The sequence below is a fragment of the Corapipo altera genome, unplaced genomic scaffold (genome assembly GCF_003945725.1).
Source record: "Corapipo altera isolate COAL_440 unplaced genomic scaffold, ASM394572v1 2b, whole genome shotgun sequence".
NCBI classification, from domain to species: Eukaryota; Metazoa; Chordata; class Aves; order Passeriformes; family Pipridae; genus Corapipo; species Corapipo altera.
This window is the reverse complement of record NW_020884874.1, coordinates 28,333,261-28,353,489: the sequence shown is the minus strand read 5'-3', so window position 1 is coordinate 28,353,489 and position 20,229 is coordinate 28,333,261. Positions and strand designations below refer to the sequence as shown.

The 20,229-nt window shown below is 38.1% G+C and overlaps 1 protein-coding gene across 8 annotated transcripts in view; it reads left to right on the top strand.

Annotated features, from left to right (window-relative positions):
• PCMT1 (protein-L-isoaspartate (D-aspartate) O-methyltransferase) overlaps positions 1 to 17,604 on the top strand; it is a 38,184-nt gene extending 20,580 nt beyond the window's left edge. For 5 of the 8 annotated variants that reach the window (XM_027631425.1, XM_027631377.1, XM_027631395.1 and 2 more), the window contains 4 exons: positions 170 to 290; positions 5,003 to 5,088; positions 6,792 to 6,961; positions 15,361 to 17,604. In XM_027631425.1, the coding sequence (XP_027487226.1) occupies positions 170 to 290; positions 5,003 to 5,088; positions 6,792 to 6,961; positions 15,361 to 15,373 (390 nt within the window). In that variant the 3' untranslated portion in view covers positions 15,374 to 17,604. Of the gene's footprint in view, positions 1 to 169; positions 291 to 5,002; positions 5,089 to 6,791; positions 7,009 to 15,360 lie in introns of all 8 variants that reach the window. The other 3 variants (XM_027631384.1, XM_027631403.1, XM_027631410.1) reach the window with 2 other exon arrangements.
• Positions 17,605 to 20,229: the final 2,625 nt, after the last annotated feature.

The window sequence follows — 20,229 nt, the reverse complement described above, 5'->3', positions numbered from 1 at the left end:
TAGGTGCTTCTAGCAGTCAGGATTTGTCGTTCCAAGCAGTAGTTTTAATAACATCAAGAAAATATGTTTCCACTTTGCTGTTTTTGTTTTTATTTTAGAGATATAAATACTCATTCTGTAAATAAATCAAAACTAGCAGAAATTGTTCAACTGTGTATTTTTATTCCAGGTTGGTCCCAAAGGACAAGTTGTAGGAATTGATCATATCAAAGAACTAGTAGATGACTCAATAAATAATGTCAAAAAGGATGATCCCACATTGCTGTCTTCCGGAAGAGTGAAACTGATTGGTAAGCATCAGACTGATATACTTACTAATAAACTGATATTCTTTCTAGCAGCTGGTTGAAAATGACTGAATTGGATGTGATTAAAAGTTCTAATTTAAGAAGTTAAACCAAAGAAGGAACAGCCAAATAAAATTTTGAAAATCCAAGTCATCTTTAGGCCTTTGAAAAATAGTATCCTTTACCCAATTTTGAGATTATGACTTTTGGTAATCTAAAGAATACGTAATCATTCTACTAGAAAAGCTTAACAGGGAAATGTTTTTTGGTGAAAATACTTTACATGCTGAAGGTCTGTCATGTTAAATTTGGTATTTAAAACTGGGATGAAACTCACAACTTTTCTTGAATAAATGTCCTGTCATCTAAATTTGAGTGTTTTAACAAAGCCTTCATATTTCTGATACAGAAAGTTGCATGGAGAGAGTCAAGTGGAAAAAGTATTAGATTTGCAGTGTCCATCACTGAAGTTTATTTCACTTGTTTTTAAAATTAGCGGTATTTGTATCTTAGGGAAGTGGTTAATTGACACCAAGTGGCTTTAATTCAGTCAGAGTTACTGAAGAAGTAATGCCAAAACGATACAAGGACAGTGAATTGTTTTAAGTAATGGGTTTTTACTAAAAAAGAAAATGAATTTTTGTTCTGTTCTTTTAGAAGATGCAAGGCTGGCAGGAGGAAAGTACTTCATTATTCTATTCATCAAGTTTAAAAAAGAAGTTGAAGGTCTAGATTTTTTTGAGACTTCCTACAGGAGCGCTTGGAAAAATTATTATGTGATGTTTGGTTCTTACATTAATTATCATTTTGATTCTTGGTCTTTTTTTTTTTTTTGTAAATGAGTATGTATAAGTATGGTGTCCTTCACTGAGAATACTTATGCCTTAAAACTTCTTGGAAAAGAAGTTAGACTGTTAGAACTGGAGAGGTGGAATGGGGGAATAATTTCCATTGTTGCTGTACAAGAGCAATTTTGACTTACGTTTCTGGTTGTACCTGAAACAAACTCTGGTGCTCTTGGAAGTCTAGAATTCTAAGTAAGCCTCATCATCTTTATTATCTTTGACTACGTAGCAGGATGATTAGGAGAGTTGTGAATATTTTGTTGTGAGGTACATCTTAGAAAAGTACAAACGGACAAGTAGCACTTTTGTGAATTGGGTGGAGAAGAATGTTTAAACTGCGCTGGATTCCTGGAAGGTCTTTCATGTGAAGCAAGAATCCAGAGAGCTGTTTTGTTCTTGTTGTTTGTTTATTTGTTTTTTAACAAAACAACAAAAACCACCCCACCCAAACACCCCCATCCCCAAAAACCACCCCACGCAAACAAAAAAAAACTTGTGAAAACCCAGGATTAATTGATGATGGGAATTGTATGAATTTAGACTGTGTGTGTTGGTTGCTGGCTTTTCATGAGTAGGCTTCAGACATTCTCTGTTGCTTTGTCACAGCCCAGATAAACCATAACTAGATTTCAGGAGCATCACAATTATTTTGGGGCGTCTCGGCAATAAAACTGCACTGAGAACTTGGAAATAGGTATACTTAGACTAACAGATCTATGTTAGTTTGTTGGTGGTTTTGTGTTTGTGGGTTTTTTTCTGTGTTTTTTTCTTTTTTGTACTTGTTTTTTGTTTTGTTTCCTATTAATATCAGGAGGAAGCCTTTGAGGTGAATCTCTCAAGTGGTTCTACTTACCACACTTTAGCTCACGAGAGTACTCCTGGAGAGCACAAACTTTGATTCCTCTTGGATGAAACTAGAAAAGATTATGTGCTCCAAGAAGCAACCAAATATGTGTGATATGTTACTGGATATTAAGCCAATAAAACTAGATCTAGACCAAAATGATCATCCTGAAATGCGTGTGTTGCATGGGCACCATGTTCTCAGCAAGAACTGTTTTACTGTACAGATCTGCTTCTATTGTACTGCACTCTTTGCTGATGCAGACATAGCCAGAGGGGATGAGGGTATTCTAGCCACAGTAAAGTTGTTTTCTTCTGTTTCTGTGCTCCTGCTGCAACTCTGAAGCAAGTCTGCATAGACACACTGAAAGCTTGAGTACTGTGATCAGCAAATCAGTTGTGGGTTCATCAACAAGCTACAAAACCCTCATGTCATGAAGTCCTGACACTGTTTCCCCTCTCATCACCTCCTGCCATCCACCACCGTGATTACTTCATTAGCAGGCTGTACGTAACTGGAGATATGAGTAGGATAGGTGGTGTTATTCAGGATGCCACCACAAGGTGAAACTTCAGGCTGCTCTTTCCCCTTGGACATTGAATAATTATTTTTATCACATTGAATGCTGACTTAACTATTTTTTACACCTTCTGGATATGTAAAAGTGACTTCCCATTGTGGATGGATATATCTCTGCTGCAGCCATGACAATTTTTGCGGATGTTAAAAGGGAAGGCCATGCTGTACTTGATGCATATAAAGGAACATAATATTTTTTTCTTTGGGGTGTGTGTGTGTACTGATTCTGAAGATATTAGCTATGGTTTGGACTATTGATTCTAAGAGCAAAGTGTTTAGATGTTTTGGGTCCATTTTACTGCTGTCAGTGAAGTGGTAATATGTGCCGAAGTCTCATTCAGACTTCTCCGGACAGTGCACAAGGTGCATTTATGTCTCAGAATATGTGTGTTCTTCTTCAGAAGACAACTTGGTAGCTTCTTTCACAGCTGTTTCTTCAATTTGGCAGTGTCTTCTTTTGCCAACAGTACTGGAGATTACTGTCTCTGATGCCTGCTGCTGCATCTTAGGGATTGAAGGTCTGTGTAACTAACATCATTCATAGCAGTATCTCTATGTATAAGTTAAAGAAGTCTTTGTCCATTGTCTTCTCTGGTTGACCGGTAGCTTGATAGTGTAACACATCATTACTTCTTTAGAGGAGGCAGATAGTGTTACTAAGATGTATAAGTATCAATTATATACTTGACTGCACTGAAGTGGTTGTTCCAGTAGAACCCACTTTGGCAGTCAGAGAGATTAAGCCCTGGAAATGCTGGAACTTTCCTGACTGGCAATATCTGTTGCCAGCTGACTTAATAGAAATGGTGGTTGATAGGAATGAGTTCTTTGGAAGCATTGGTAGCTCTTGCTTGGCAGCTTCTGCTTGTGGCCCTTGGTTGGAGCTTGTGCTGGTCAGAATTGATGATATGAGGAAATATGTCACTGAGCTTTAAGAGGCTTCTCAGCTACTGAGGAAATGTGCTCTGTTCTTATAGTCCTTAGGCTTTGGGTGTAGAAGGTCCTGGCAGGGCTGTCTTTTAGGACCTCATAAGGAAGATGAGAAACTCCTCAATTTTAATTGTTACAAGGAGCTGTCCAGATCTTCCTGTATACTCTTGAATACCGAAGGGTATTGCTATCACTGCTATCCACGTGGCCCTTCCTGTCACTGAGGTCAAGTGAAACCTGCTGTGGCAACCATGTATTTTTTCCTGCCTTGTGAGTTGTTGGCAGGCAAAAAGTTGACAAATTTTAAGCCCCTGACTGGGGCTTAGAACTTCTTTTGACTTTTTCAGCCTTTTAATTAACTGTAATGTTAGTAATTGCACAGAAGTCAAAGCTCAGCCTGAAGATGGGAAACCCCAAACAGCTGTACTTGTACTGAGTAGAGGACTATGCTCACTAATGTCCTGCTTTTTTTTGTAGACTGATTACGGGGACTTCTGCAATCACAGAGTATGAATTCAGATGGTTCAGCCTTGTGTACTACTTTGGTTCCTAAATAACTCCAGAGAGACCCTGCCTAACTGGCTCTGAATTTCCCATTGGTTTTCTGTAAATACTGGATACCGTATTCACATCATCTTCTTTCAAAACTTAACTCAGGGTCCAGTTTAGTTTGCCACATTTCAGTGGCTTAAGAAGCTCAAGCTGTTACTCTTTCCTTCTGTGTAACTGGGATGCTATGAGACATCTGTGGTAGGGTGCTTCTCCATGAGTTCTCCAGCCTTGGTAACCCTCTGAATACCTTAATTACTCCTAGCATCTTCCAAGCAGCCACCTGGAACTTTAGCCATGGGTCTGATGTGGCTATCTGTGTTAGTTCAGTGATTGTCACGAACAATAGTGAGGCCCATCTGCTGGCAAAGGTGGGTGCATGAAGATTAGTGTGGTACTGCAATAATGTATGAATGTAGGTGTGGGCTTTCATGCCAGCCAGGCAGAGCTGTAGGCATATAGTCCATGGGAACACTTCTTTTTTCTTTTCCTCGCCTTTGGAATCTTCTGATATGTGCTTCTGACATTCAGTGCTTCAGACTTATGATTTGCGTTATATTTAGGAATGGCACGTGTGGAGACAAGGCAAAGCAAATGTATGTTCTGAGAGGCTAAATGAAGGGGGAAAACTCACTTGCATTGGAATTGATAGGGCACATAAATACTTTAGGATCTTTTCTAGGTGGACCACGTGTCTCCAAGGACTTTCATGATAAATCATTCTAATTTCAGGTGCTTCAGTAGTATTTAATATCTTCTGTAAGCATGTGTATGCACATATGGGGATGTTTTGTTGCATCGGTTTTACAGATGTGTTAATTTTTTTAAACTGACTTCATTATATTACTACTGCACAGCAAAACTTTAGTTGAAATCTGAGCATAGCTTTTTCTCTACCTATAGATACAATAAATTAGCTGTTTTCTCCACTCCTTTTGAAAATGTTTTAAAAAAGTGTTTTCTTGCAGTGGGAGATGGACGCATGGGATATGCAGAAGAAGCTCCCTATGATGCAATTCATGTAGGAGCTGCAGCACCAGTTGTGCCCCAAGCAGTAAGCCTTTATGTCTTATGTGTGTGTTTCCATAATCTCTTAGCTGTAAAGAATGCTTTGCATGCATCTATATGTAAAATACTTGGCAACTTGCACTGCTGGGAGTATCAGTGGGCAGTGTGGTATTACTGTATGGTGTGGGGTTTTTGTCTCTTACAATTGGGCTTTCTTTTGGTTTGATAAAAATGTATGTTCTAATAACTTTGCTCTAAATAAACATACTTAAAAATTACATGTGTGCAACCCTCCATTAAAACAGTGAACTGGAGCATTTTATTTTGTAAGATAATTGAATTTTATCAAACACTGAGTTACAAAATCTAAGTATTTGTTCCCTGTGTTGCAAGGCATTGAGCTTGTTGAGGAAGTAAATGCTCATCTGGAAATACAAACAGTGCCATGTGTTTGTAGCTTTCAGAGTGGATACAGGACAGTTCTTACACTGAAGAGTAGCTAGGGCCTTTAGAGTGTGCATACATGAAGTCCATTCTGGCAGATAAGATTTTATTTCTCTTCCTTTCATGAAGCAAATGGTAATATATAGCATGATTTTGATATATTAGATGCCAGTTAAGGCTTTTTGAAATCTTAGTGATGAATAGTGAAGGACTGGAAGTTTGAGGTGCTATAGAGAGATTGGATGTTTCCAAACAAGGACCAGTGGTGGATTTTTTGTTGGGGTTTTTTAATTATTGTTTTGGGGGTGGTTTTTTTGTTTTGTTTTTTTGTTTGTTGGGTTTTTTGGGGTTTTTTTGGTTGGTTGGTTGGTTAATGTTTTTTGCGGTGCGCGCGCACGCATTTGTGTATGTGTGTGTTGTTTTTTGTTGTTGGAGTTTTTTGTTGTTTTGGTTTGGGGGGTTTTTGTGTGTGGATGTGTAGGGGTGTGTTCTCAGCAAAGTGTTAACATGACAATTAAAAAAGTAAGTGAAAGCTTATTAGTGAATGAAACAGTTCTTGATTATGACTTCAGTTATCAATGAGGATTAAGGTTTTTTGCATCTGAGAAGTATGGAATTTTCCTTGAGACTACTGTGATTAGCCTCCTTCTTTAATTATGAAAACAAACAAACAAAAATCCAGGCATTCCTGACACACTTTGTTTACTTGTCACTTATCTTACTCATATTCATGTATTTTAGACTAGTTTCATAATTTCATTCACAGACTGAAAGAGGAGCTGTTGGATGTAGTGAGTGTGTTGTAGACAGCTTAAAATTATTCCAGGAAGAGAAATTAAAAAAAATCACCAATCTGAAATCTTGTTCTGAGGGCTTAAGGGGAGATCACTTACCCCCAGAATTTTAGACAATGGGCCTCTACTGATGCACAATAACTACTGAACAGTTAAAACAGCAGTAAAAAGAAGATTGAGTCTCCTGTAAAAATAATTTGTGATTTACATGTTTTTCCCCCTTATATAAAAAATAAAACCGCAAACAACCCAGTTAATTAAATTAATATTTTACTGTCATTTAGAATTATATTAAGTTACTGTGAATGTTTCTGTAATACTAATTGTTTACCATGTTGCTGTGATACTCTCATTTTCAGTGCATTTTTTATTTTTCCTAGTCGAAGTAGTTATCTACTACGTAAAAGTAGATAGATACATAATGGCAAAGCTATTAATCTACTGTAACAAACTTTGGATCCAGCTTCTCTGAAGTGGCTGGTTACATTCTAATTTCTGTGTTGTGTTCTAGCTTATAGACCAGTTAAAACCTGGCGGAAGATTGATATTACCAGTTGGCCCTGCTGGGGGAAACCAGATGCTCGAACAGTATGACAAACTAGAAGATGGCAGTGTCAAAATGAAGCCTCTGATGGGAGTGATATATGTGCCTTTAACAGATAAAGAGAAGCAGTGGTCCAGGTGGAAGTGATTTTCTGTTCCACTTACTTCTTCCACACACATGCAAGGTGAAAGGGTGTGAATTTTAAGCAGATAGACTGCAAGGCCTGTCTTTGCTGCTGTCATTGCTTTCTGCTCCTCCATACCATGAAAAGTGACTCAGTCTGCATTACATCACAAAAGGAGGTTATGCTAAGTTTGAGTTAATTTAAAAGCAGGAGAAAAATATTGCATGGGTTGCACTTTGTGTCTTTTGGACGTGTTTTCTTTAGTCTTTGGTGTGTTGAAGATTTTTATTTGTTGTTTTAAATACAGTATTTTCTAAGGTTAAACTTCCCTTCTAAAGAACTTTTTATAACTATGTTGCCCAATAATTAGGGTGAAGTGTAAAAGTTTTCTTAATAAATATTGTTTTGTCCTGTACGTTAGTGGTAATTGAGTGTTCATTTTTTATTTTTGTGAAATGCTACAAATGAAGAAAAGTTTTTGTAAAATCTTTTGCGGAAAATATAGATAATTTTGCAAGCACTTTTCCTTCAGCCCCCAAGTATCAAAAAGTGGAGGAGGTAATCTTTTCTTCCCTAAAATATAAAGGTAGTTGAGAAATGTCCAGAAAATTTTCTCAGATATGTTATTAGAAGTATGTCATATGTCTCTGATGGGGATGTATTTGTGTTTGGCAACACAGCAGACTCTAAGGCCTTTCTAGAGGTAGTAAGCCTTCCAGTTTGCTGAATTGAACAACCAGTAACATAGATGTAACACAGATGTCAGCTTAAGCTGTGGTAGGCATTAGTATCTGAATGAACAAAGCAGCAGTGCTGTTTTGCTTCCTGGCAGAAAATGCTTGTGAATGTATTATCTGCATTAATGAAGGGCATAGATGTGCACTGAACTCTGAAAACAACTCTTGAGCTTTATAACTCCTAAATTTAGATTTTTGGCTTTTTTCCCCTCAATATTATGGAGTATAACTTGTTATTTGGATACTTGAATACTTAACATCTAACCTGTCAGAATATTCATAAAAAGTACAAATAAAGCAGTTTGCATACTGCTGCTTATGGAAACCTCATTTTGGTGTTTCTTGGAGTATTATGTAGCCACCATGTACAAATTACTCTTGAGAACAACGTCAATGAGTTACTGCTTAGTTCAAAGCTTGTGAAATGTGCTTGCTATTCAGATGGTTTTTATTTGTTATGCAGTTGAATACTTTGGCCTCCAATATTGCCAGTATTCCCTCAGTGTGGTACTCAGGGGTTTCCTGCCTCTTGCAAGGCTTTAGAAATTTTGCTTTGTGGTCAGTTTCCTCCTCTGGCAAATGTTGTGGATTCTGTTTAAGTTTGGAATCCGTGCTCTGCTTACTCTAGAAAAGAGAAGTATTCTTCTTAAGCCTTCCTTTTTTCAGAGAGGTTTTATAGATTTTTCTGCATTTCCACTCAATCTGATTATAGTACCAGTTGGGTTTTTTTGGTAACAACAAAGTGTGTTCAACAAACCCTATTTGTAAGAAGGGTTTCTGGAATGCCAATGGTTATAATTTGCTACTAGCGAAGGTGATGTACTGTATTAAGGACTAGAATTCTAATGTCTTTGCATCTTTTCTGTGCAGTTTGGTATTCCATTTTGTTTGCTAGTTAAATTTTCCCCAGATTTGCTTAGCAGTTTCTGTTCTTTCCTGAAATAATACTTGATTTTATTTATTTTTAATTTAAGAATTTACACTGGTGTTATCAGAAAATAAAAGTGCTTAGCCTGAAGGGTTAACTTGGTTTACAGAGGCAGAGAGGCTGTTTCTTGCTATGTACATTTAAATTTGGTTGAGACTTGGAAATCTCTGTTAAAGAGAATCTCAGAAGTCCACTTGTTGCAATGTTTGTTTTTTCTGTAATTGTCCTTTTTGTGATCTGAAGAAAATTCCCATTCCATTTTCTAGGATAGATGCCAGTGCACTTCTGACCTTACAGGAGGCCACATCTTTCTTTTTTGTTGTTTTTCCTTATTGGTGAGTCCAAAGTATGTGGTCAGCCAGCTGCTTCTAAGCAAACTCCTAATTACAAATCAATATTTGTTATCTATGCTGGCATCAAAGATGAAAGAGGTGTTTTTCTTCTCTTCTGAGATTTCAGTTTACCTTTTTTTTTAATTGTTGAAGATCTGTGAGCAGAGATCGTTATAGACTCGTCTGAAAGAGCATCTATAAGTCTTTCTGTAATAGAACTGTAGTGTATGAGAGACTCTAGTTGTTAATCTAAAATTCATTAAACAATCATCTTTTTAAGAGTAACTCAATCCCGTGTGTTTAGTTTGTCATTCTTTTAGTTTACATTATGTGACTTCATTCCTAATCCAGGTAACTGTTTCATCACATTAAGAATTGGTGTCCCTTCACAAAATACAATTGGTAGGCCAGCAGCAATTTCCTAGGCTACCAGACCTTCCAGTTGGCAAGAAAGAAGCTGCTTAAATTTTTGCTTAGCCATTCACATGTTGGAGAAGTTAGTACAGTTCCTTAATGGGGCTGCAAGGTGCAACAGCACAACACTGTAAGTGGTGTAACAGTAAGTGGTGTTTGAAGTCAAACCTGCCTTCAAATGTTTTGTATCATTCTTCACTACATAAAACTGAAAATTCTAGCAAAAGAAAATCTGGACTAGCTGGAAGGAAAAGATTCTTTGGATTTCAATACATTTACATTGTCATGCTAAATAAAGAATCTTATTTTGTGAATAATGTTGAATTTCTTTAAATTTAGTCAAATTTTCTAGTTTAGGTTCAGTTGCAGTGGTATTTTTAAGTTCCAAATATTAGTGAGAACCCTCTCATGTGACTCCGTGGGACACTTGGAAGTAGAATATCCACAGGAACCCTATCTCTGATACAAAACAGAACAATGCATAGTGTGCCAGAGATCCAGCAGTAGATCCCCAGTTATGTGATTATACTGATAAGGGTGTTTATCCTTTCACGTAAAACTTATCAGTTGGGTTGTTTTTTTTCTTAGTGGTAAGTAGGGAGGAGAAAAGGTCTCTTGTGTTGCATGGCTTTTTGGCTGCCTTATTTACAGTTTTTGTGTAAATTAGGATCTCTCTGGTTTTACTTCTCTGTGAGAGTTCACTTACTACTTATATGGAAAGACAATTTTAAAAGTCACAGAACCATAGAATCATTTAGGTTGGAAAAGACCTTAAAGGTTATTGAGTCAACTGTTAACTCAGCACTGCCAAGTCCATCACTAAACCATGTCCCTAAGAGCAACTTTTACTCATCTCTTAAATACCTGCAGGGTATACCTTGTCCTGCTGGCCCTACTATTGCTGATACAAAGAGAAATAAGAGAATAACAATCTAAGTAACACTTAGCAATGAGTCTGTGTTTCATCTTGGGTTTGATTTCCAGACAGGCAGCTGTTAAAAAAGTTAACAACTACTTTAACCTTAAAATATTACATTAGTAGAAATTATTTATAAATGTCATGCTAAATTTGTATTTGCTGATAAAATACAAAATTATTATGACAGTGTAACCTTTCTGAGCAAAAACTACAGTGGTTACTCTGGGGCTGTTACTGTATCCCACTTACTTGTACATAAAACATGATTAACCACCCATTTAGAAAGTGTATTTATTAGGATTTATTAAAATATGGTTCTGATTAGAAACTCTTATTCAGTGTTTCAAATGCCCCTGATGAGCTAGTCATCTAATTTTCTTTGAAATTAGCAGGTATTGTTTGCACGGAATTCCTCAGGCTATGCAGAGTAATGATTATTTTACTTTGACAAAAACAATCTCTGCACAAAACATTTTTTTTTAAACTTAAAATGTATTATTGTGATGGTTCGACCCTGGCTGAATGCCAGGTGCTCACCAAAGCTGCTTGATCACTCCCCTCTGCAACTGGACAGGGGAGAGAAAATATAGCAGAAGGCTCCTGAGTTAAGGACAGGGAAAGATCACTCACCAGTTACCATCACAGGCAAAACAGACTGGACTTGGGGATGTTAATTCAATTTATTGCCAATCAAAATCATAAGAGAATAATGAGAAGTAAAACAAATCTTAAAAACGTTTCCCCCACCCCTCTCCTGTTCCTGGGCTCTACCTCCTCCCCCACAGTGGCACAGGGAAATGGGGGTTATGATAGTTCATCGCAGGTTGTTTCTTCTACTCTCAGGAAGAAGATCCTTCCCCTGCTCCAGTGTGGGGTCCCTCACACGAGAGACAGTTTGCCACAAACTTCTCCAGTGTGAGTCCATCTCACGAGTTACAGTTCTTCATGAACTGCTCCAATGTGGGTCACTTTTCCATGGGGTCAGTCCTTCAGGAACAGGCTGCTGCAGTGTGGGTCCCCACAGGGTCACAAGTCCTGCCAGCAAACCTGCTCCAATATGGATTCCTCTCTACATTGATATGCAGGTCCTGTCAGGAGCCTGCTCCAGCATGGGTTTTCCATGAGTTCCCCATGCAGGTGGATCTCTGCACCCTGGTGGATCCCCATGAGCTGCAGGGGCACAGCTGCTTCACCATAGTCTCCACCAAGGGCTACAGGGGAACCTCAGCTCTGGCACCTGGAACACCTCCTCCCCCTCCTTCTGCACTGACCTTGGTGTCCGCAGAGTTGTTCACATGTTCTCACTCCGCTCTTCTCTGGCTGCAACTGTGATTGGCCCAACAACTTTTTTTTCCTTCTTAAAAATGTTACCACAGAGGTGTTACTGTCATTCCTGATTGGCTTGGCCTTGGCCCAGGGTGGCTCCATCCTGGAGTTGACTGGTGTTGCCTCTGTTGGACATGGGGGAAGCTTCTGGCAGTTTCTCACAGAAGCCACCCCAATAGCCACCCCACTACCAAAACCTGGCCATGCAAACCAAATACAGTTATGCAAAAATGCATGTGCTATAACTGATACAGTAGATTGCAGAGAAAATTCCTTTATCATTTAAACCTACTCTCTCAATTTTATGATTTATCATAGCAAATAATAAATATTTTTATAGTAGCACCTTTCCAGATTAAAAAGCTACAAGTCTAAATATTGCATCTAGTTACCTTTAAAGTTATAAAGGGAGAAATAATTGGCTGCTGAAACAGTGGGTATGTACTGTATTTCTAATTCCTGTTAGGCTGCACTCTGAATTTCAGTATTGGTAGTGGCAGCATGTTTTTCATAGATGAATGATGTATCGAAAAGGGAAGTCATGCTGCCTAATGACAAGAAAATTGAAGTGGATCTAAAAGAGTGAGATACAGACTTCAAATAAATTTATAAATGCTTGTTCAAATATTTAATTTGCCTTCCATTAAAGAGGTAGTGTGGGATTGCAAAGTTAGATGACTGACTTGTATCCCAAACTTATTGTTGATAAGATTTGTGATTTTTTTTTTCATTACAGACTGGTATTTACCTGAAATGCTACCTATTAGATTTTTCTGAGAATGTTTCTTAGTTTGGTGTTGGATACTCACCATAGGAAGTGTGGAATATACATGTATACGTTTTCCCTCCTAATAAGCCAAAATTTTAAAATTTTTCTTAAATTTATTTCTAGAATAGTAATTTTGAGCTAATGACTTCTGAAATTTGCTTTTACTTGAGCTTATGAAGTTGCTTTGATGCCATAGTTGAGAGATGAGTGGTTTTCTTTCTAGAATTCCAAGGGCCTGAGAAGGCCTGCTGTGGTGACTTAAACCCTAAATATATATATTGCTTGCTAAGCAAGAACTAGTAAGCAGATTGGAAGGAGTGCATATATGAAGGTGGAGGGCAGTTACACAAGTTGTGTAAGAATCATAGCAAATAGTCATGGCCATTAAAAGGGGGAAAATACAAATTAGTTAGTAGATCTTTCCTATGGCTCTAGAGGACAACTGGATATTTCTAACAGGGAAATAGCAGTCGTCTTTTGAGTCTCCTTTTAAGCTTTGTATAATTTACCACTGGGAGGATAGGCCTGTATCCTGATTCTTGTCACTAGTGGAAACCTAGTGGATTTCACAGCTTGGCAGCTTCTGATCCATACAACTGAAGTTCAGGTTATCTGATACTGGTTTGCATTTTGTATTTGTATCTGCAAGCTGTTCACTTTAGGTAGAAAGCTGGCACCTGTTACCTACTAGCTGATCTGAGACTTTTCTGAAACTTTTTAATATATATTATCTGATAATGCACATACAAGCTCAGCTTCTCTTAGCAGTAGAAAATAAATGCTGTGTAATTTTAATATGTATATCGTGGATTGTTTTGGGCTGGCGTACTGTTGTTAGATTAATGAGTAGAGAAGAACAAATGGAAAATCTCTTGAGGGAACCTGATCCCGTTAATACAGTAAATGTTCTAATAAACAGAATATGAAAATCGTTATTTTGAAAGTCACATCTAGGACGTAGTGGCCAGGAATATGGTAAAACAATGCAAAATACCAACAATTAAAACATTGGCATGTAAGAATAGTTTATTTTAAATTATATATTTATGTAATAATTATGTATTTTAAGTGGAAATACCATTTTGTAAAATAAAAAACAACCCCACACTTTGCATACATTAAGTGAGTTAGCAGCGTTATGCAAAAACCTTGCCAACGTCTGTGGCTGGGTAAAATGACCATGTTTAATAGTTTCACAGTAAATACAGAATTTTTCTTAGGCTTACAGTTTCTTGAGGATCTAGCTTGGGTTTGAAGGATTAAGAATTGCTTGTCACAGTAAAAGGCCAGGCTTTAGGAATCAGGATGAAAATCACACCCATAATTAGGCATATGAGACTAAACCAGCAATAGCAGTAGTCATTACTTACATATGCTTTCTGAAGTTGTGAATATTAAGTGATGATGCAGCTCCTGGAAGCATTAAGGATGAAACACTTGTCCTGAATTCACTGGCACTGCATTTTAAACTGGGTATCAGATGTTTGGGTTTTTTTATCTGTTTAAAGTAAGCAAATACCCATTCTGTGAGATAGGGAAATATGGAGAGCTTCCAAACCTATGGCTATAAACAGATTTTTCTTTACCCCTGCCAAGATGTGTTCTTCCGCCTTCTGCATTTTTCTGCTGTCTGTAATTACTGCAACACTCTAAAGCTGTATGATTAGTACCTTACTATTAAGAGGCCGTACAAAGTGCAAAGAATGCAAATATTTATCCCTCACAAATCACAAGGTTTGCATCCCAACTGCATTAGATAGAAAACTAGTCCTTTAAGCACTAGTTTCTACAGGCTTTTCAGTTGCTTTTAAAATGTTTTGCATGCTGTCATTCCATGCTCTATGATTCCTGAAGGACAATAATGCCTTTGTAATTTAAAGGTTTTGTTTTTGTGCATGTAGAACTATATTTTTGTGTGTTAGTTTGCATGATAGCTGGAAATACTCCGATGTATTGAGCCAGCAATCACATTAGTGAAGTTTTTTCTAACACAGACACTGTTTGCTTTGGCAAATGAGGGTGATGCATCAACTAAAAGAAAAAATTGTAGCAAACTCATTGTGAATTTATAGATTGCTTGTGCCTTGTGGAAAAAAAAAGGCAAACACTTCTATTTGAGTTTTCCGGTGTTCTTAGCAGCACAGTGCACAGCTTTGAAATTTGGTGGATATTTTGCATTAAAATTAGTGTTTTAGGAATACTTAAACAAATCACTACTATATGATAACTTTACAGTTAGAATATAGGTTCTTCTATGGGTTTCCTGTTTCAGTGTGTTTGAAATGTCCTGCAGGAACAAATGCCTGCATTTTCTAGATTCCTTGCAGTGATTTAGAGAGACTTCCTGATGCCTCCTTTCTCCTAAGTGAATCTCCTTTTAACACACACACATACACCCACGTACACCCCCCCTTACATCCTGCCCTACCCCCACCCTTCCCATAACCTATTCCTGATTTATCATAGCTCCTTCAGGAGGTAATCAAGCTCCTCTGTGAAATAAATAAACTTAAGTGGTACAAACTCCATTATGTGGATGCAAGAATGTGTTCTTAGCTTTCTTGAGAGACTATAGCTGAAGCTAAACTTGCCTTTTTGGCAGCTACAGAGGATGTTTTTTGCCAGTACTCTGTCTAGTAAGTTGGCTCAGTTTCTTGCCAGTGTGTAGCCAGCAGAATTTGGATGACAGGTAGCTGTGTAACCAGCTGTGCAGTGTGGGGGATGTTCATTAAAGCAAGTGATCCATTAAATGTAAAATAGAGGGACCCATATTTCACAGTAATCACATAATAGAATGAGATGGTATAGATGGGATTGCTGTTGCCTTTCCTTTGGTGTTTTTTTTTTTTCTTAAATGCTTGAAGAGATTTCTGAAGTTTTGCTGATGTGCATGAGCGCTTAAATGTAATCTGATTCAATATCAAAACTTTTCAAATATGATTTCCAAAGGGAGAAGAAACATAACTCTATGTGTTTTCTTTCTACAGGGATGAATTGTAAAAGCTACATCATCTTGACCCAAACATAGTGTTACAGTGGACTGCTCATCTCCAGTTCTAAAAGCTTTTTGAAAACCAACAGCATTGCAGCTTGTTTTGGACTTCGTTATACTGTTGTTATCAGCATGGAAAAGCGTGGTGTTTGTTTTATTTTTTTAGATGCTCAAGGCAAATCTGATAAAGAAATGGTGGAAAGTTTTATGTGGGCACTGTTTTATTTAACATGCCTTTATTTCACTTTCATCTGTTCAAAGTGAATTTCTGCAAAACTGCAGATAAAGACCTATAGCTTGTGAACTCTAATTTTGATGGGGGTACTTGAACACTCACTTCTCTCGGCTCCTGTGTCCCTTGGTAAAACTGCTTCTGTGCACCTTACAACACTATGTAGGTAATACCAGGTTTTCTGTGTTCTGATGTCTGCTAGATGCTACTAAAAGGAGATGAACTTCCTTTTTAAGCTTTTGACATGATGTCATAGACTAGCATGTAGTAGATACAATCAGCTGCTTTTTTACCTTAAAACCAGGCATTTGTATATATTAAACTTCAAGACATCAGAGGTGGGTGGCCGCTCTTATCAGACGTTCCTGTTCAAGTTGAATATAACAGGCATGGTTTTCCCTTTCCTTCTAAAATTAATTAATGGAATCTTTAGATTCTCTTTTGGTTTATAGCTCACTACTGGTATGATACACATATATTTAAATCCATAAATATGATATAAGCTGTGTCCCAATCACTGAACAGTTTATGCAATGCTGCTTTGCCAACTGATATTAAAAGCGAAAGGGGAGTTGTGTGCTTGTGTGGAAGACTAGGATCAGTATGTAGTAAACTACTGAGATATGGATTGCCTTTTGTTCTTTATTAAAAAACAAAATCCCGTTTGGTTCTAAAAGAAAGTTGCTTTTGGCAAAGCCATTTGCTGTATCAATATTCTCATTTTTCTCACTATGGGCACCCAGGAAAAATTCTGACTTTTTAGAAAGTGAATTCTAAATTGTTATACAAGGAAAACATCATACATGCAGAAAGAATCATGGACTCCTACATACAGATAGATGCACTTGTTCAGTTTTCATATAGAAGAATAGTTGGAAGGCTATAAAACTTTTTTTTCTGTCCTAAGTTTTCTGTTTTGGTATTGTAAAATGCCAACAGCAAATCGTGAAGCAGTACAGTAAGGTGGGCTGCTTTGGGAAAGGGGGAAAGCGTGTCTTCAGTCATCTTGCTCGGATTTGAGCAACCAGAAATAAAACAGCATGTTATCATTATTTTTTTTTTTTGGTAGAAAAGTTAAAGAATAAAATAACTTGCATAAAAGCAACCCATAGTGATTAATGGAAAAAAAAAAACTTTTTATGGTGGAAGAGCAATAATTTTGTGCTGAGATTAATCCCTGGAAGCATAAAGGTTAAAATTCAAAGGACTCTGAATATGAAAAAGGAACATTTTAAATAACCTTCCTTTTGAGGGTCAGCCCCATCCTGTTCCTCTGTAAAAGACATGTATGACTTAATTTAGATATTTGGAAGTTAGAGTATCACCTCCTGATCTGACTGCAGCCTGGGAGCACATACACAAGATTAATCTTAAAAAGAAATTAATATAGCGTGTATTCTAGAAAATACAATCCAGAAAAACCCACTTGCGTCTGACAAATTTGTACTAACCCACAATCAACTGTGAATCTAGTTCTTGGTGTTGAAGTGAAATATCTTAACTGATGCATGCTAACGTTCAACCTTCTGGTCACTGTATCTTTCAATTTGAGTTCAGCTTTATTTACATCTTCTCACTAATTTAATCAGTTAAATGAAAGATATGAGCTCAACTGTATCCAAACTCCTGTCTCTGGACACAGTGTAATAAGCTAGCCTGACTTGGAAGTGGTGTTAAAACTGAGACCCGATGACAACTTTTTTGGGGAGAACCACTTCAAGAGGTGTAAGGCTTCAGGGACCAAGGCTGTTGGGAGTAGTGCACCCATTCCACTGAGGATTTATATCAAGGGATGTATCAAGGTACTCGGACAGAAAGGAGTATCCAGGAGTAGCATTTAGGAATTGGAAAATGGAAACTCCTCCATGATGGAGCAATGGTTCTGAAGTAAAAACTTGGAGACGAGGACAAGTTGAAATGCAGAAGATTTGAAGAGCTTGAATAAGTGCTGTGTGAACTGTCTGAATTGCTACTTTGCCAAATAAAACAAATTGAGAGGAAGCTGTATCTAGGTGTCTGCCTGGTTTTGTGGTTGATTTTGTAACCTTCAGGAGGACTTTACAAGTCCAGAAAGAAAGCAAGTAGGTATAAAAATACTAGTTTACTAATTGACCAGAACTATGTGTCCATTTTAAGTCATTTATGTATTGTAGCAGTTACAAAGCCTGTTAATAATATATGGAATGTAAGTGGAGTTTTACAGGTCTGTTTGGAATTTATTTTGTTCACATCTGTGTGTTTTGGGGAGCAGGCTCTTCCTGTGTACAGTTCTGCCTGCTCTCCATAGTTGAATCCAGCTACCTCAGAGAGAATGATCTCTGGGATATTACTATCACCTCTAAGCTAGAACAGCTTGGGAGAACGGATTGGCTGAACCATCAAATTACTTGTCCGGTTGTTTCCAGGATCTAGACAGTAGAAGACCACCAGATTTTGAGCAGCGGAACCAAGAGCCAATACCCATGTCTTCAAAATGCACCAACATTTGTGGGTGCTCCACAGAGAAGTTTAATGTGCTGTATGGATGCTTTCTGTTTACACAGCAGGAATGATCTGCTTATTCACTATTTCCATTCAAAGTGGTCAGCTAGCTTGAGGGCATAGAGCCCATTACATGATTTTTTTCTGGAGGGAAACTAGCACACAGCACCAGCACTGCTGATAGAGGCCACCTGGATGGTTCCTGAAATGTTTTGTAGTTAGCGAGTTTGAAATGGGCAATAATGCCTGGAGCCAGGGGGCCTCCACGTGGTAGGCTCTGGAGCTTCCAGCTGGCAGCAGTTCACGAGTACAGTGTTTTTGTGACAGAGTGACAAGCTCCAGGTTTTTGAGTATGGAGGGACTATGGAATTGACCGTCAGCACAAAGAAGTAAAGTAAAATGCCCAGAGGAAAATCCTGAACTGGTACTCTCCTTCCTGCCAGGAAGATGGGTGTTAACACATTATAACAGTAGCAGTGTTTTCTTCCTTTTTCTCAATGTGCCCTAGGATGTGCTGCTTTTGATTTAAATGGAGTTCACAGAAAGAGGACGTGATCTCAATTCCTTCTTGATTTTGACATGATGCAAATAATGCAAACCAAGCTCATGATTTATATCTCTGGTTCTATTTAGCTGAATTTGATCCTATTATGATGCAGTTCAAAAGATCAGTAATTCTAATCACCTTTATGGAACCCTTGATCCTTGTCCCAGGCAATGTCCTAAGAAGAGGTATTCTGCTGAAGTGAAAGAGGGGTGGTCCTGGCTCAGAAAAAAAGGTGAATGGTGAGGTCACACCAGCACATTATGCAGAACCAAACAAAAAGAAAAGCCACGGAGGGGAAGTGTTGCCTGAAAGGCATCGTGCACAGGGGGATGCAGGAGATGATGAGGTCTGAAATTGGTCTTTTGCATTTCAGGATGTAAATGCTGTGGTGTACAATAGATGGATTCAAGCATGGGGTTTAAGACGATTTTGTGGGTTTGTACACTTTTTTGGCACTATTTGAGTTTTTATCCATCTGCTTATAATTGTGAAAGGTTGCAGACCAGTTGTGGGAAGTGCAGAGACACTCTAGATATCATAACCCCTCTTTGCCTTTACTGTAAACAATATGTGCTTGTGTGCTCAGAGCCCCCCTGGTGGCAAGGTTTGGGTTTCCGTGCCTCAGCCAGGTCTCAGGAAATCGGTGTGGACTAAAACTTGGCCTTAAGCAGGCAGAGGTGCTGTAAACTTTCCTTTGCCTGACCTGTTTGCCTCCCACAGTTCATCCTTGACATACAGGGCTGCTTTCTTTTTCAGGTGGTAGTTTTTTTTACACAGCACAAATTCATCATGCAGCTGATGTGCTCTGAGCTTTCCTATGAAAGGCTCTTATTGTTCTCGTGCTCCTGGCAGGGTGTTAATGAGATGCTCAGCAGAATGTGCTCAGGAACTAAAACTGTATTTCTTTAAATTATGAATTGAATGGCCATAGTTAATGCTGAAATATGTATGGAGAAGATCCAGCTGCCCATTGAAAATTGCCTGAAAGCTTCAGGAAGGAAAAATGAAAATAACTCACTTTGTGTCTCATCACACCAAACTTGAAAATTTGAGACACTTAATCCCCTGCCTTTAGCAAAACTGTTTTAGCAACAACAGACTATTTTCATAAAGACTGTTAACAGAGTTTCTCTGAGATCTCACTTCGATCTTCTCCTGTTTCTTTGTAGTTCAGCCATTTTCATCATATGCTTCTGCTTCTGAGCAAATTATCTGATGATACTCTTGAAAACATTCCCTGATGCTACTGGGAAACTAAAGTCTTTTTTTAGCCATGTTTAAGCTTATGTTTCCATCTGATGTGTCTTTAGTAGGAACAGGTTAAGTTTCTTGTTTACCATGTTCTGCCAAATCCTTTTTCAGCTCATAATGGAGAAGGGGCATCTGAGACTAATCAGTAACTTTTATTGCAGGTGCCTTATGGATTAGCAGGACACTCTTAAAGGCTTCTGGTTAGGGAATGGGTGATTCACAGCATCTGCCTAGGCTACTGCTCTGACTAGAGCTCTAGAGAAGCTCATCTCCTCTGGATATAGAGGCAGCATCAGGAAAGTTACCTCTTGTGCATAGAATTAGCCTTCAGGGATGCTTGCCCTATAGGCCCA